The sequence below is a fragment of the Paramacrobiotus metropolitanus genome, unplaced genomic scaffold, assembly GCF_019649055.1.
Source record: "Paramacrobiotus metropolitanus isolate TYO unplaced genomic scaffold, Prichtersi_v1.0 Parri_scaffold0000002, whole genome shotgun sequence".
In the NCBI taxonomy this organism is placed as follows: domain Eukaryota; kingdom Metazoa; phylum Tardigrada; class Eutardigrada; order Parachela; family Macrobiotidae; genus Paramacrobiotus; species Paramacrobiotus metropolitanus.
Window position 1 is genome coordinate 2,410,787 of NW_026570222.1, and position 15,980 is coordinate 2,426,766.

General features: G+C 46.7%; 2 protein-coding genes across 2 annotated transcripts; one reads left to right on the forward strand and one right to left on the reverse strand.

Annotated features, from left to right (window-relative positions):
* The first annotated feature begins 9,753 nt into the window (after nt 1-9,753).
* LOC129584890 (uncharacterized) lies at nt 9,754-13,470 on the forward strand. The gene is made up of 8 exons (XM_055477297.1): nt 9,754-10,063; nt 10,352-10,884; nt 11,367-11,763; nt 11,889-11,999; nt 12,095-12,267; nt 12,337-12,619; nt 12,720-12,814; nt 12,996-13,470. The coding sequence occupies exons 1-8, from the start codon at nt 9,967-9,969 to the stop codon at nt 13,248-13,250; spliced, it is 1,944 nt and encodes a 647-aa protein (XP_055333272.1). The 5' UTR covers nt 9,754-9,966; the 3' UTR covers nt 13,251-13,470.
* On the reverse strand, nt 13,415-15,024 carry LOC129584897 (uncharacterized). The gene is made up of 3 exons (XM_055477311.1): nt 14,304-15,024; nt 13,970-14,154; nt 13,415-13,879 (listed from the first exon to the last, which is right to left on the reverse strand). The coding sequence occupies exons 1-3, from the start codon at nt 14,692-14,694 to the stop codon at nt 13,661-13,663; spliced, it is 795 nt and encodes a 264-aa protein (XP_055333286.1). The 5' UTR covers nt 14,695-15,024; the 3' UTR covers nt 13,415-13,660.
* Between the last annotated feature and the right edge of the window lie 956 nt (nt 15,025-15,980).

Consider the following 15,980-nt stretch of genomic DNA (forward strand, 5'->3'; position numbering starts at 1 on the left):
CACCGCCATTGTTGCGGTTTCCGCCATTCCCCTGGCCGGGCGACCGGTTTCTGTTACCGGGGCTACCCGAGCCTCCTGCCTGTTGGCGTTGGCGCGGCGGTGGTACGACGTCCTTCCAGAAGGGATTCGCCGAGCCTACCGGGCCATTTGTCGAGTATCGGCGGTACCAGTCGTCGTACCACCGAAGGTTCGGATTGTTATCCGAGCCATAGATGCAGCGCGACTCGTCATGGTTGTTGAACATGCAGTGCCTGCATCGGAAGGTCTTGTCCTTCGTCCACTGGAAGAAGGCTGCCTCCATCTTGTCGACGTATGATGTTCCTTGCCGAGCACTTTGTTGTGCCTGGGGGTCGGTTGCCTTGTGGGCCGCCGCCTCCGCCGCGGTTAGGGGAAGTTCCCACGGCCGCGATTCCCGCCGCCGCGTCCTTTTCCGCGACCATAACCTCCGCCGCCGTATCCTTGTGGAGGATACTGTCCGTATGCGGAGTACCCCTGGTTCGAGTTCTGTCCGTAACCAAAACCTGTGTTGTTTTGGTTACCGCCCGAGCTATAACCTGGGCCGCCGTAGTTGTTAACGGGGGCTCCTGTTCCAGGCGCTGGGGGGTTCAGATTCGCTGCTGCCACTCCTGCCCAAGTCGGCTGCTGGACTGGTGCTTGTTGCACCGGTGGCGTCGGAGCCGGATTTAGTTGTCCGTACTGTGCCGTTGGAGTCTGGTATCCCGGCATCATGTGGGGCTGATATCCGGTCTGTTGCGGTATCGCCGGAGGTGGAGTCGGGACAGGTGCGGGTGTTGCTGCCCGAACTCTGGCGTAGTCGCTGTCACGCGATTTCCGCACCTCATACATTTCCTTGCCGTTAACGAAGTCCCGCAGATAGTCACGGAACTCGATCGGCGTCGCCGGCATCCTGATTTCCAGGGCCTCCCGCAGTTTGGGTTCATGGATGTTCTCCCGAAGATGATATAGTATCATCTGGTCGGTGACGGTGGGGACTTGGGACTTCATGAACATCATCGCGTCGTAGTATTGTTCCGGCGTTTCTTCGCCGAAACGGAATATCCGCTTGTTTATTCGGGATATCATGTTCACTTCCTTGTTCTTGTCCGCAAATCGCTGTTCAAATTTGGTCAGCCATAAGTTGACTGGCCAGCCGCCAATTGGTTCTCCAGCGGCTTCGAGGGTATGCCAATGCTCCGCTTGGCCATCTAGTTGGGCCACCAAGTCGGCCATGAAGGTCTGGTCGTCTTCGTACCATTGTTGGGCTTGACGATACAGGCTTCGAATCTGCTTAAGCCACCCATGAAGTTTGGTGTGGTCCCCGTCGAACGGCGGTAAAGGTTGTCGACGTCCGTGGGTCATTGCGCGGATCAAGGCAACGTGCGCCGGATCCTGTGCCAGAGGAATCGGATTTGCCGCCGGCGCAACTTGTTGTGCAGCCGGGGCGGGTGGTGGGTTAGCATTTGGCATGTGACCTTGTTGGTCTTCGTACGCCTCCTGTTGGTAGGCTTCATCGTAATGGCCGTTGTATCCGTCCTGTTGCGGATACCGAGCCTGAGCCTGGTCTGTGTGACGAGGCTGTTGGGGCTGTCCTCCGTACTGATTCTGCGGTGGAGGTGGCGCTCGATTTTGTCTCGGCGCCGACGGATAGAATCCACTTGGCTGATCGTAGACTCTTCCGTACCGGTCGGGCTGTGTCCCCTGAGCCGGCATCCGACTTTGTGTAGGTCGGTATGGAGGTCTCCGACCTTGCTGGTCGGAGCTATCTTCTCCATTTCTTCCGTCCTGCTGCTGGTCAGCCGTGTTGAATGACCGAGCTCGCCCGCGCTCGGAGTCGAACTGCGGGTTTTGACGGAGCAGGTTCGGATTGGAATTCGTCCGTGGTGGGCGATATGCCTCCATGCCAGGTCGTGGTGGCTGGATTGGGAGACGTTCAGCATCCGTTGTCCGATCTCCTCTGGTATTGGGTACCGGCGCGTACGTTGTTGTGCGCGTCGCGTACGAGGTGCTAGTGTATGCACCGGCCGACATTGTTGTCGCCACGTTCGTCGTTGGCACTCGTGGTGCCGCGGTCGACGTGTTGTGTTCCGGTTCCGGAGCACTCGGTATTGTTGGAGGCTGTGGGATTGTTCCCACGCTCGGGTCGGTTGTTACGACTCCGACGAAGTAGGAGGTGTTGTTCTCCTTCTTCGCCATTTCTTGGGTCGGGTTGATTCCCCACAGGATGTCACTGATTGTTCGTGACGGCTGTTGATCCTGTGCTATGGACGTCCGGTATGAAGGAGGTTCAGCCCGACTTTGCTCCTGGTATGGAGGAAGCTCAACCTGGCTTTGTTCCAGGTGTGAGGAAAGTTCGACCTGGCTTTGTTCCAGGTGTTTCTTTTCCTCCCTCAGACACCGTGTTTCCGTGTCCATCTCGTCCATTTGCCGCATCATGTCTGTGAGGTTGCGGGCGGCCTGTTCGCCGAATTCGTACAGCTCGGTTTCACGAGCCTCAAGGTAAAGGATGCGGCTGTGTTGCGCCTCGTTTACCTTGTGGGCCTCGTTCAGGTTGTGCTCCAGTTGTGCTCGGAGTTTCTGTTCCTCCTTGAGGACCTTGTTCAGTCCGTGGACCTGGTCGGCTAGCTGGGCGTTTGCTTCCACCAGGTCGACATCGGCTGTCCTTTGGTTAGGAAAGCCCATGTCCCGAGCATTCTCGTCAATGAACCGACGTCCCATTCTGACGAAAAGGAGTTCTATCTCCGACTCGAGTTCGTCGACTCGTTGTGTCAGTCGGTCGATCTCGTTATCGGCCTTCTTTAGCTCCACCACGTATCTATCGACTTCGTTTCGGTAGACCTCGGCTTCTTCATTGGCCGTGTTGAGTTGCTGGTGGAACGCTCCGGCTGCTTGTTCCGACTCGACCAGTGCGGTCTGAACATCGGCCAGGTCTTTCTGTGCTTCTTCGAGCGCTTTGTTCGCTCCGGTGAGTTCTCGGTTTAACTCGTGGACCGCTTCCATAGATCGATCCAACATGCCCTTGAGTGTAGTGGTTTCATCGATGTCGTGCCGACACGGTTGGTCGGTACGCTTCAATATGGCGTTGAGCCGGTCGATTTCCCGTTGTTGGGTGGCGATGCCCTTGTTGGCATCAGCCATATCTCGTTCCCATTTCCTCCGTTCGAGTTTATGGGTGTCCTCCGAGTTTCGGAGGGATCCTTCTGCCGAGTCGACGATTTTGTCCGCCAAAACGATCTGTGTGATCAGTTTATGGCATCTCGCTCGGAGTAGGTCGAGATCGTTGATCTTTTCGGGCGGTGTTGCCGCGATCCACTTCTTAGCCGTGTATTCGAGTGCGCTGGCCTGGTAGCCAAGGCTCTCCTTATCGGACTTAGGTGGTGTTGTGAAGAATCCGTCCGCACTACTCGGTCTTGATGCATTTGTCGCCTCAAAGACTTCGTTCGTCGGTGACGGAGTACTGCCGAGTTCGCCCGTTTCGAACATCGGTGGTGACGATCTAAGTGTCTGGTCGACAGGTCGACTTTGTGTCGCCTTAGTCGACTTCACCGTTTGTTGAGCTTCGGTTGCTCGAGTCGAGTCGCTTCCGGTTGGCGAAGGTCGGCTCAACGGTGAAATTATCCGTTCGTTGGGTGCCGGCATGTTAGTCGGCGATCCGGCTGGATGAGGACCGCTTCGTGGCGGTGCCTCGGAATCTTTGGTTCCTGCCGGTGATTTAGTTGGCTGGACGGCCGCATCCGACTTTGTGTCGGTTGGTTGCCGTTCCAGGCTAGTCGGTTGCTTGTTACCGACTTCCTTTTCTCCGACCTCTGTGGTCGGCGTCTGTTGACCGACCTTGGAGTTTGGCGAAATCCTTCCGACCTGTGTGATCGGTTGGATGTTGCCGACTTCTGTTGTCGGTTTCTCCATTCCGTTCGAGGTCGGTTGTCCGACCTCTTTCGTTAGTGGTAGGTCGACCTTCGGTTGGTCGACTTCGTTTACTGAGGGCTGGTCGACCATTTGTTGGTCGGCTTCCCTAGTCGGTGATTGTTTACCGACTTCTTTGATCGGAGATTTTCGCTCGACCTGTGTGGTCGGCGATTTCCGTCCGACTTGGTTAGTCGGTATGTCCATGTTGGACGAGGTCGGCTTCGGCGCTTCTTCCGTCCTGTTGGGTGATTGCCGTCCGAGCTCGGTGGCTTTTGTAGCCGTTACCGAGTCTGGAGCTCCGTGTGAGCTCGACTGTTGGTCGGCATGAGACAATGTGGTCTCTGCCTGCAGCTGTTCCACATCCCCCCGGTCGGGTGGGACGGGGCTGCTACGTCAGCTGGGGCTTCCAGGAATGTTTTATCCCTGGCGTCCTCAAAACTGTCATCCGAAGTTGGATTCGAGTCGGCAAGGAGGATGCGTTCGTTGCGTCTCTCCTTTGCCTCGGCCGACTTAGTCGAGTCGGTTGAGGACGGTTGACTTTTGTCCTGACCGGCGTACCGGAGTGAGTACTTCCCGGTCATGTTCGCACGCCGAGAATAGTCGGTGTTGAACTTTCTCGCGTACTGATCTTCTCGAGGATTCGACATTGTTGTCAAGTCAGGTCGGCTCTGGTGGAGCCTTACGAATTTTATTGGTTAGAAAAGGAAAAGTCGAACAATCTTCTGTGTGAAGATGTTCGGTGAAGTCAGGATCGTCTTTTTGTTCAGGAACTTCCGAGGGTCAGGAACGTCCGGTGAGATGTTGTTGTTGTTGTTGATGTGTCTGTTGGTGACTCAGTACACAGGGTATTAGTATACAGTACAATGGTACAGTACAGTACGTTATAGTAGTACAGTATAGTGCGTCCTATATTACTGTGCTGACCAGTGTGACGTAACAGGTTAAGTGGTCTTGCACTTCTGCCTACGTCACAGAATGCGAGCCGCGTGCAAAATTTGCAAAAAACGATGAATCACGCCTATGTTAAGCTATGGGAACTTTCCCCTGCACGCTGATTGGCTGCCTCTTAAGTACTGATAAACGGTCGTTATGACGTCACAAGGAAGTTCGAGAATTTTCGCGCTATTTCCCGTTAGAAAAACAAATTATTTTAGGTCGGCTAGAAAGTTTATCTAGTCGGATTTTGAAGTTTTTAACCGTTAGGAATTAGTTTTATTAATTAAGAAAATTTTCTGGTGGTCAAAACACCGTTAGAAATTAAAATGAAGAGAATTTCCGACCTGTTGCCGGTTAGCCTTTGTCTAACTGTCTAGACAGGTTCGTTGACCTAGCAGGTCGGTTCTCGACCAAAAGCAAAATTCCGAGTCGGTTTCTCCGTCAGAAATTACTTTTTAACCGATGAAAATTTTAAACTTACGGCTAGAAATAGTTTTCTACCGTTAGAAAGTAAAAAGCCGACCCAGTTGCGGCTAAAATCGACCTATAACCGTGACTTTACCAGTGTCGGTGTCGGTGTCGGTTCCGGTCGATTTCCTCCGTCCGAGGTCGGAAATCCGTCGTTTCCGAGTTGAAAATCGCCGTTAAAGTTGCGGGTCGCTGTTCAAAGCGAAGGTCCCCGTATTATAGGATTAATCCGTTCGCGCTGCAGACTCTCGTTCGAGTCTGGTCCGTCAGTTGGGAGTGTGCTCTTCGATGTGGAAGAGGCCGAGAAAACTGTGCTCACCAGCTGGGTGAGAATCACTTCAGTGATCCTCGTTGTTCCTCAGCTGTAAGACGATGCGACCGTTCTGATCGAAGTCAAGGCAGAGATTGCTTCAGCAATCTATCTGACAGTGACTTTCGGGTTCTTCACGAGTTCTCCGTAATTTGAGCCTTCACCGTCTCCTCAAAGATTCCGTGGGAAAGAAAACCAGACGATCTGCTTACCATGTAACAGGCAAGCGCGAGGAGATCACGAGTGTGCTTTATTGACAAATAAAGGGAACAATGCTGCGTAATAGCAGGGAAAGCAAAACAAAGCACTGATGGCTAAGCAAGCAAGCGAATGCTAGAAAAGCTCTTGAGCGTTCGTCAAGGCGTGAAAGAAGCAACTGGCGGCAAGCACGTGCTGTGTGCCATCAGCTGTGTGATGATGCGCAGACTGGACTCAATCCAACGCGAGCGTACGCTGAGTCATACAGCGAGAGAGGGACGAGAGAGCAAGTATGCTCAGTGTGTGCGCCGCGTATATCCGCTTCAGCGGATATGAGTGCAGTGCAGCAACACACGTACGTACAGCGAGAGAGGCGATATGGCAAGCATGAGTGCAGTACGTCCATGGTGGGCCGTATGCACCAGGCGCAGTCATGTGCCTCTGACATAGCCAGTTCTTCAGATTACTCAACTAACTAATCCAGATTAAGATCTACATTGCCACAGAAAGATTACACCATAACCACGAAACCAGAAAGATCGAGCAAAACCAAATATACTGTACTGCGTGCAATCCGAAAGCGATAATCGAAAACCCGGTCAAATAGTATCCATTTTGTTCAAGACCGCTAGCTCTTCGAACGCCAAAGCGAAAATTATTTTAACAACGTCAAAACTAACGTTGTCCAGTGAAGCACAGTCCGCTAGAGTAGGTGAGAGAATGCCCGAACTACCACTACTGTCCAGTTAACACAGCCCGCAAAGTCAGAGAATGCCCGAACTACCACTACTGTCCAGTGAGCAGTTCCTGTTAGGTTAATGAGTGGCCGAACTGCACTGATTCGTCCAATGTCGTGAGGTCAGTGGAAAACGAAGGGACAAGTGTCGTGAACGACGAGAGTCACAAGATGCGCATCGAGCTTTTGGTCCTGTACGGTGGCGAACTAAAGCTAGCCGGTCTGTGAAACTGCATGCAGAACCTGCATGAGAACTGTACTTATGACCTTGTCGTAAGTATTCTTATAGGCGGAATGGACTGCCCATCTGTGCCAAGTTAAAAAATGGAACCCTTTTCTCCTTCGGTCACGGTAATCTACTGTAAGCAAATATCCTGTCATTTTCGTTGACGGTTGCCATTGGTAGATACAGGGTACCGGATAGTCACTAACGGGAACAGCACCTTCCAGAAGCCGAAATGCGGTATACATCGGGTGAAACCCTATTGAGTAGTGACTGTTGGTCGGTTTTCGTAAATTCGCTCTCCAAAACTGTACTTGCTAAGGCTGAGGCGTGGAGAAACGGATAAGAACATGTTAACGCAACAAAATGTAAGCCAATAATTTGCGGTACGAGCATGTAAACTTACCAGTAAGTTACCACGGCCACGTGTATCCTGACCCGTTACCAACAATGGTTGCTGTTTACCGTTATATTCCGCAAGAGAAGCAATAATAGTAACACTTCGTACACCGGAACAGGACATATTCAGATCTATTTTACCAATGCTGACGCGCAACAGCATGTTCTTGCAGCCAAGCGTTTATATGTATTCGCCACCTGCGGTTGGACTGAAGCGGTTAGCATCGACTCAGCGGTTTTACGATGTTATAAATGTAACAAGTATGGTCACAAAGCGAGCGCATGCCAATCACCTATTCCTGTGTGTGGAAGATGCAGTGAAGCGCATTTTACTCGTGAATGCCACAAAGATTCCTCGAACTATAAATGTTCAAACTGTTCGGTGAATCACGCTGCTGGATCAACCAACTGTCGTTCGCAACAGCGGGCTGTAGAGAAGTACCGTACTAAATTTTGACCACTCTTCTCTCAGCCCTAAATATATGACAATTACTACGCTGAATATCTGAAACCACCTTGACCGGTCCAATATTCTACCCTGAAAACTGACATTTACATCTCATCCTGGCAACCATCATGAAGACTGCAATAACATTGCTGCCATGAAGAAATGACCTCAAACAAGATTTGTTGGAGCAATGGTCCATTCAAGGACTACGCTGTAAAATCCTATCAACAACAACAACAACCGTTGTATAGAGTGCTTTAATAATTATCCGCAGTTGTCGAGCTGATTGCTTACGCACAAAACAGCATTTTACTAAAAACGCTTATGCTGTGCTTACCGTAGAATACATCATTCTGATAATATGATTGTCGGCAAATTTAAAAAAGTAAATACTTACTTATCGTACTTAACTTTTTATAATAGAATTAATATCCATATTAATTTTGGTGTATATACATACGTGCATTGCAGATCCAAAGCGTATTTGCCCTACTACCACTTCTAGGCGTAAGAGTACTTATTATTTTACTTTTACCTTGACCGGCAGTTCTCCTAGCAACACCGTAATTCTTTCTACTACCGAATTTTTACCTCCTGATATAGGATAAGTCATTAAGAATGTGCACAATGATCTGCACTTCGGCATTTCTCAACAACCGCTTACCACTTTATGCCAGCTATTGCGACCAGCAGTTCTCTTGTAATGTGCGGGCTCCCCATAGTGGCGCATTTTATGTGAATAGCGCACGGTGCTTGGCGGACATTTTCGAAATAACTATCCGAACCGTTAAGTGCGCATGCTGTGTACTTTGGTACCGGTATGCTTGAAAGAGCGGTTGTTAAGATATGTTGAAGTGTGGGATTGATGTAATCGCTAGGGATATCGGTCGATCCGGGGTAATCCAATGTTGACACACACCCGTATGTCAAGGAATGCTGCCATTGCGATCGACCGGTCGGGTGACCCCGGGAGGCGCATCTGTCTTCGTTGACGAGTGATTCTGCCGTCTCGGCGGATGACCTTTCGAATCGGCAAATGACCAACTGACCAGTTGAATCTGTCGGCAGCTTGGTCGAGATGTCGATTCAACCTTTCTGTTGATCTTTGGAATCACCTAGTCAATCGTGATTTACATCCGGTGGACCATCCGAATGGTTCCCGTCGATTTGTCGCGATGAGTGGCAATATTGCTTTTGCCGTTCGAGGTCATCCATCGGCGCAGCGAGTCGTTTTGCAGCCGTTCTTCCATGCCGCCAAAGGTCACTCCGCCATTCGTATGCATCGCCCGATGCGTCGGTACAATTATTGTGCGGGTCACACCGTATGCAACAGCTGCGAATCTGTCGATGCGACTCTCAACTGGACGGGGACCGGGGAGGTACGTAATTTCGGTCAGTGTTCCTGAGATCCTCTTCCGCCGTTCTTCTTGTGCTATTGTATCGAGCGGGTGAAATTTCCGTCTTCGTGCGGGTCGATCCTCCGTCCTAGGGATGCCAGATCGTCCCATTTAACATTTTCCCACACTCCCGCTCGGCAGCGTGGATAAGTTCTTGCCCGCTGAGTAGTGTTCCTAAGGTACCGCTAAATCTTTTATTGGCACCAGGCACCGTTTCCGGCTCCCGGCCGAAGGCGGGTCAATTATGTCAATCCAGGCATTAAAGGCCGCAACCGGCCAAAGGCGCACAAAAAAGCTCTTTCACCATCGGCTCTTTATCCAGGCCCAACGAGGAAACGCTGTTTGTGTTATGGGGGCTCTATCAGACCAAAAAAGTATTGAAGAAGCGTTTTTTTGTAGCTTTTTGAGATGTACTTATTAGCTGTTTTTTAGAACCACTCACATTTTTAGAGTGCATTCATTCCTGTTTAGTCTCCGCTGTTCTAGCTGTACTAACTAAATAAGTGTAAAAAAATTGTATCCTCAGCATAGCGACCTACAAGGATGTCTTGATCTATCGAACAGAGCTTATATCGGAAGTTCATGACATGACATTGTTATCAAATCAGTTGTTATCACAATTTTATGCCGATACTACACTACAACTGCAATGCATTGTTCACCAACTGTATGAGTACCGAAATTACGCAAACGGCTGTTATTATTGTTGTACTACACATACAGCTGTGCAAATGCCTGCCTCTACAAATACAAATCAATGTCAAGGGTCTAAAACTAAACTGGAAGCGAGTAGAAGGATTAATGTGAATCCGCTATGTATGCACTTTGTGCACCGTAAAAATTTTCAAAGCTAACTTTTGCTTGTGAAAGTTGTGCCGAGAACTAGGGTTTTCCAGAAACTGATCTTGTAGTGGGCAAACATATCGAAAATATAATATCCTGCCAAAAATGTTCCAGAGCGGCAGTTTAACGATAGGAGTCCTGTCCAGCCTGATTGTCATTGGAACCCAGTTCGGAATTTCAAAGCTTATTTGTGGACTTTTAGGCAAGTAGTATGTAACTACGAAGCACAGATTAATTATTAATGGAGCTCATAAAAAACTACTAGCTATAGTGTAGCTATATATGCAAGCGCACTGTTCCTTAGCTTATGTTACGTTTGTTAAGAAGCACCTGGCTGATACGAGTACAACAATCTACTATACCAACATACCTAATTATAAATTTTGTGATTTGTGTTTCATGTAAATTAACTTGTCATAAGCCAACAGATATTTTCGATCTATTTGTGCGTTCACGACTGCTGTATATTATACAAACTTCTACTCTGTAGGGCTTGTCTGCATTCTAATTGTCATCGGTGTACTGGATTTCCTCCGTACACGGGACTGGTCATTTACCCTTTGGGTTGCCGCCAAAAGATATGTGTTTTCTCGGGCGATGCTGTTGATCGGGATATTTTACGCTGAGCCCCACATCCAGTGGGCAACCCGAAATCCTCGAGAATCACAAGAACGTATTCTACGGTCAGCAATAAATTCTGGAGTTAAGACCAAATACGGAAAGGAACACGGATTAAATCGAATGAAGGACCGAGAAGACTTCCGAAATCTGCATCCGCTGACAAAATACGTGCATTATGAACCTTACGTCGAGCGGATGATTAGCGGCGAAGCAGATGTGCTTTCTACAAAAGCGGTTAATTTTTATGGATTAACTTCCGGAACCACGGGAAAACCTAGTCGAATTCCCTGCACCAGCGATATACTTGTACAAATGATGATTTATTATATGCCGTTTGTTATTTACTCGTATGCCTTCAAATTCAAAGGATTTCCTTTCCCTGGCGGACTCTGTCCTAAACGGGTACAGTTTCACTACACAAAAATGTTTACAAAAATTAGAAAAGTTTAATACGTACGTAATAATTATGAGTTACCTAAGGTTTTTTTGGTGCTGTCACTGCTGTGTATCGTATTTTATGAATGTCATGATGTGTGCACATAAAATTAAAAGTATGTCCTTATACGAGTGTATAAAAAGTGTCGTAATAAGTGTATGAAAAGCCGGCGACATGTGAATGCATACAAATAGTACGTATGCATCGGTATACATAAATATACTGTATAATGTTATCGGTCTGTGTATTCATTACTCAAAAAATAAGCATATCAGTTTCTTTACTTCTTCCTGGAAGACTCGTATACAATGTTCCATGAAGTCGAATTCGGTCGTTCTGTATAACTTTTTCGTTGTCAGTGATTCAGGACGGCTTGCAGCCGGCATTTTTCCGAATAAAATCGTTAAATCCTGGTGACGAGACAATTCTCAAAGTATTTTAATTTCAGCGGTTAGCCCTGCTCTTCAGTCCAGGAAAACTTCTTAAAACGACACCGTTGGGAATCAAGATGGGACCGGGAACCGCAATGTATCTGGAACAGGACGAAGTGTTTTCCTATCCCAACTGCGCCAAGGATATTATAGACGAGCGCACAGCCCGATATGTTTACCTGGTTTTTGGACTAAAATATCGAGATCTTGAGGAAATTGAATCCATGTTTTCATCGATTGCATTCATCGTATTTCATGAAATGGAGTTGCACTGGAAAGAATTAGTGGTCGACATCCGCGAAGGGAAGCTGAAAAGTGACCTTCAGCTATCTGTGGAAGAAAGAGCAGCACTACAGCAACATTTGACGCCGGATCCAATTAGAGCTGCCGAACTGGAGAGAGAGTTTCAAAAAGGTCGGTGTTGGAGAACAAAATATTGTATTGGAAATGGCGGAAACACGTTATCGCATACACCTAATCTTCGATGTTCGTGAAATTTTATTAATTTTAGTTGATTTGATTTCGTGTCGCAATTGCAGGTTTTGACAATATTGTCGAGAGAGTGTGGCCAAAGCTAAAGCTGCTCCTGGGGGTCACATCTGGACCATTTGCACACTACAAAATGTTGTTGCGCGATAAGTACATCAAAAGTGAGTACAAGTCGTAACCTGGCATTTCTGTGCATGAGGACATGTGCTGTACAATGCAACAAAGTAAAAGCCCACATTTCCTTTATTTTGTGCAGATGTTCCCATATTCCAGCATATGTACGGGTGCACTGAAGCCATGCTGGGAATAAGTTTGTGGCCAGAAAAAGAGTCCACTGTGCACTTGTTATGGCCTTGCAATGTGTTCTATGAGTTCATTCCATTCGAGCAGATAACCGATGAAAACCCGGAAACTGTTTTTGCTGATCAGGTAACTTATGAGTATCAGGAGTTAGAACACCCAAATATAACTTCCATCAAAGCAAATTTTTTCTTGTAGGTTCAAATCGGCCACGAATATGAACTGGTGATAACAACGAAAATCTTCTACCGTTATCGCTTCGGCGATTTGATCCGGGTAGTGGATCGTTACAATAAATTTCCGGTCATTGAAATCTTGACACGAACTGGTCAGCTGATTAACATGAAAGGCGAAAAGGTTTCCGAAACGGCCATCTACACAGCGATCAACAACATGGCAGCCGTCCACAATAAAGTAAAGAAAATTGTGGACTATACATCGTGCGAAAGCATGTTTATGGAATACGTTCTCGAGACAACAGGTACGCTCGAATAATAATGCAAGCGACAGACAACTTCATACATAACGTCATATGTTGTTAAAACCGTTTGTTGTAATTATCACCGTTTTAATTTATTTAGCCCAAGATTCAGCGTTTTATGTCATATTCATCGAAGCTGATTTATCGTTGGAAAACACAAGCCGCTCTGAAATGGAGACAATTTGTTCGAAAACTGTAAGAAAGCGTTCTGCTTGTGAGTTACAATCGTAAAGAATGCATTACTACAATATAATTAATCGTACGCCTAGAATTATATGCTTTTGATCCAGTTTAATGATCATGAGTTTATATTGACCATTCATATTGGATCGCTTAACGGAATGCATAAAAGTGCTAACTATCGTCTTGCAATTAGCTCGATGAAAAGCTATGTGAAGCTCATGGAAGATATAAATATCAACGAGAAAAAGGAGGTCTGGACTGCCTAAAGGTCATATTCTTACCAATCGGCACATTCTTCGAGTTTCGGACATTCATGCTCCAGAATTCTACGACTGCCTCCGCACAGCTTAAGCTACCAAAAGTTTTGAAAAAGCCCGAACTGCTGCGATTCATGCTGAGCAAAAGCGGTTTGCTAAACAGTCCGGAAAGACGCGGCAGCAAGGTGTAGTTTCAAACGCCAGAATGGCATAAGGTGAACTAAACCACATTGCTTCCTGACGCTCATACAAAAAGAACCATTAACTGTTTCCATTGTAAGTCGGCACTAGCATAATATGTTTTTTTGAACGTTTGTTCTTTTACTTGTTGATCTTAATCTTCGACGATATTTAATAGTTTGGGCAGTTTTTGCCGTTACGAGTAGGAAAAAGAATAAACTTGCAGCAGTATGTAATGCTCTGTGAAAACTTGCGTGGTTTGTTTTTAAAGCTTAAAATATATTTATAATGCGGAATTTATAGAATTCTTGGATGGTGACAGTTGCACTCATCCCTCGTCGAAATGATCAACAATTAAAATGAAGCAGCGGTTAGCCTAACTAGTGTTATTGTTCGTTAACGTTAACGGTGATAGCACAGATCACAGAGCATTAATCCGTCTGAAATCGTTAAAAATTCTCAGAAACTCCTCACGTTTTTGATGAGTGGAGGAGCGCAATTCGATTACCATCACCCGAGGCGAAAGGTATTCACGCTCTTTGACGCGCAAGTCAATGCGACGATTAGCTTCGCTAACCCAGATCTTCCATGGTGTTTTGGCTTTCGCATCGTTGATGCAGATGATACCCATAACTTCTTTCTGCCAATCACAGTACAGGCACAATTACTTCAATAACTCCGCTTACGATTCGCACAAGCGATAAAACATAAGTAAGGAAAAAGCGCTCACCGGTAGAGTGATGGTTAAGAACATGACCTTTCGGCTGTCAATGTGCACATCCACCATTATCCAGGTCGACGTTCCAGCTGCACGTATTTCCATTCTGTCTGACCACATCCAGTGGCCGGATTTCAGTTTTCTTGGTCTGGCCAGCTCGAGATCAAGGATGTCGGATGCGACTTCCATGTCCAACCCTAAAGTCAAGACCAGGGTAATTAACTTATTGTACGGAACAAGCTGCGCATTTGCTTGCGGTATGTAGTGACAGTATTATTCATTAACAAGACTGACAAATTAAAACACCAACGAATGTGCTAGAATTACGGTAATTACCGTATCGTACTTGATAGCCCCTGCAGCGCTGCGCCACCCGCTCGCGCTGCATTCAGAGCATTCCAGTAGAATTCGCAGTCACCTTCGTGGTCTTCGGCCGTCTGATCTTCCAGGGAATGCGTACTGATCATCTCCGATGAGGGCGCAGCAGCCAGGATCTGCTGCGAGACGGAAAACGAGCGGCTTTCGCGCTGATGCAGAAGGAAGAGCTTCTGTTTATCCTGCAGCAGGCGCTCATAGCTGGGCAGAAAATCGAGTTCGCTATTGCCTCCATGATCGCCCAGCAGTTCGAAATGATTGTGGGATGACTGGTGCTCAGGCAGCTGTCGGGCTCGCGCTTTTTCTGAATATGGGTTTATTCGACCGCCGGAGAGGACAATAGCATTCGGAGGGTCACCCATATTGGCCGAACCGACGTTTATCTCGCCGATGGAATCTAATTCCTGCTAACAGCTAATTACTAGTTTACGTCAAAAAATTTGAAAGGTAAATTTTGTGACCATCATGTGGCTTATCAGGTAATAAATACTAGGAATTACTGCAGTTTTGATACTGTGATCAGTTAAACGTGTTAATCAGGCTGATATGATTTGAAATGCCATTAATTACATTAGATCTAGAGTCTAGAGGGTCGCCAGTCTTTGTAACCAAAATAAACAATTTTACAAGCGTGCTTCGGCTACTTAACAACAACAACAACCGTTTGCGTTTGGGATTTGACAATTACGCTACTTCAAGTGCATTTACACGAGTATTATAAGTACACTGCTACTTATTGTCGGGTGCATAGTATGTACAGTAAGTACTTTTGGTTAGTGATCACTTTGGTTAGTGATAACTTTTGTCCGCTCAGAGTAGTACAGTACGATACGCGTTTATGATATAAAAATAATAATAATTCTATCGCATTGTGGGTACTCATGGAGCTCCGTAAAAATAAGTGATGATTTTGTAAAGTTTTACAGGTATTAGTAAGTAATAGATAATTATTGTATCTACGAGAAGTCGTATCGTATTAAATTTATCGTCGTGTCGTATTTATTGTATCTACGAATTATTGTATCTCGTTTAGAAGTACTGTAAGCATATTCTGCAGTGCCGTATTAACTATTAGATACAGAGCGCAGTCCTTCTCGTTAATCTTATTATTAAAGGATCATTGCCGTACGTTGGTAACTGTCTGTAAACACTCTATAATTACAAAATGTAGATCTCGGCTTCTTTGCAAAAGAATATGGCGACTTTTAGGCCGGAGTAACATCAAGTACGATAATGGAAGTTTTATCTATATTTGTCGTAAAGCAAAAATTGTACTCGTAGTCTAAATATCTGTAGTATTTTCTAAAAATTAACTATATTGACAATATAAAGCTGACGGTGAGTACGGCACCGGGTACCGACTGCTCTAGATACGCCTAAAAGGCATATGTTGGTCTAGAAAGGTCATATAATTATGTTAGTATGTTGATCTTGTATCTTTAATTATTTATCACCCCGCGGAAATTAAATTTTATATTCATTTATCATTATTACAGTACTTCCTTATTTAAATATCAGTTTTTCTGTGATCGCACTGGCCTACTGCTATCGTTCGTGTCTGTATATCGGCGAATGATGAACCCGCCCACAGGCGGACGCCAGCGGGCTAATGGCAACGCGTCGATATATTTCCGGTTACATAAGTGAT

Bases quoted from the DNA above. Each gene is read 5' to 3' on its own strand.
- LOC129584890 (XM_055477297.1), top strand. From the start codon at position 9,967: ATGTTCCAGAGCGGCAGTTTAACGATAGGAGTCCTGTCCAGCCTGATT. The intron at 11,764-11,888 runs GTCGGTGTTGGA...TCGCAATTGCAG, and splicing joins GGAGAGAGAGTTTCAAAAAG to GTTTTGACAATATTGTCGAG. The intron at 12,815-12,995 runs GTAAGAAAGCGT...TCTTGCAATTAG, and splicing joins AGACAATTTGTTCGAAAACT to CTCGATGAAAAGCTATGTGA.
- LOC129584897 (XM_055477311.1), bottom strand. From the start codon at position 14,694: ATGGGTGACCCTCCGAATGCTATTGTCCTCTCCGGCGGTCGAATAAAC. The intron at 14,155-14,303 runs GTACGATACGGT...TCTTGACTTTAG, and splicing joins AGCGCTGCAGGGGCTATCAA to GGTTGGACATGGAAGTCGCA. The intron at 13,880-13,969 runs GTGAGCGCTTTT...TGTGATTGGCAG, and splicing joins TCTTAACCATCACTCTACCG to AAAGAAGTTATGGGTATCAT.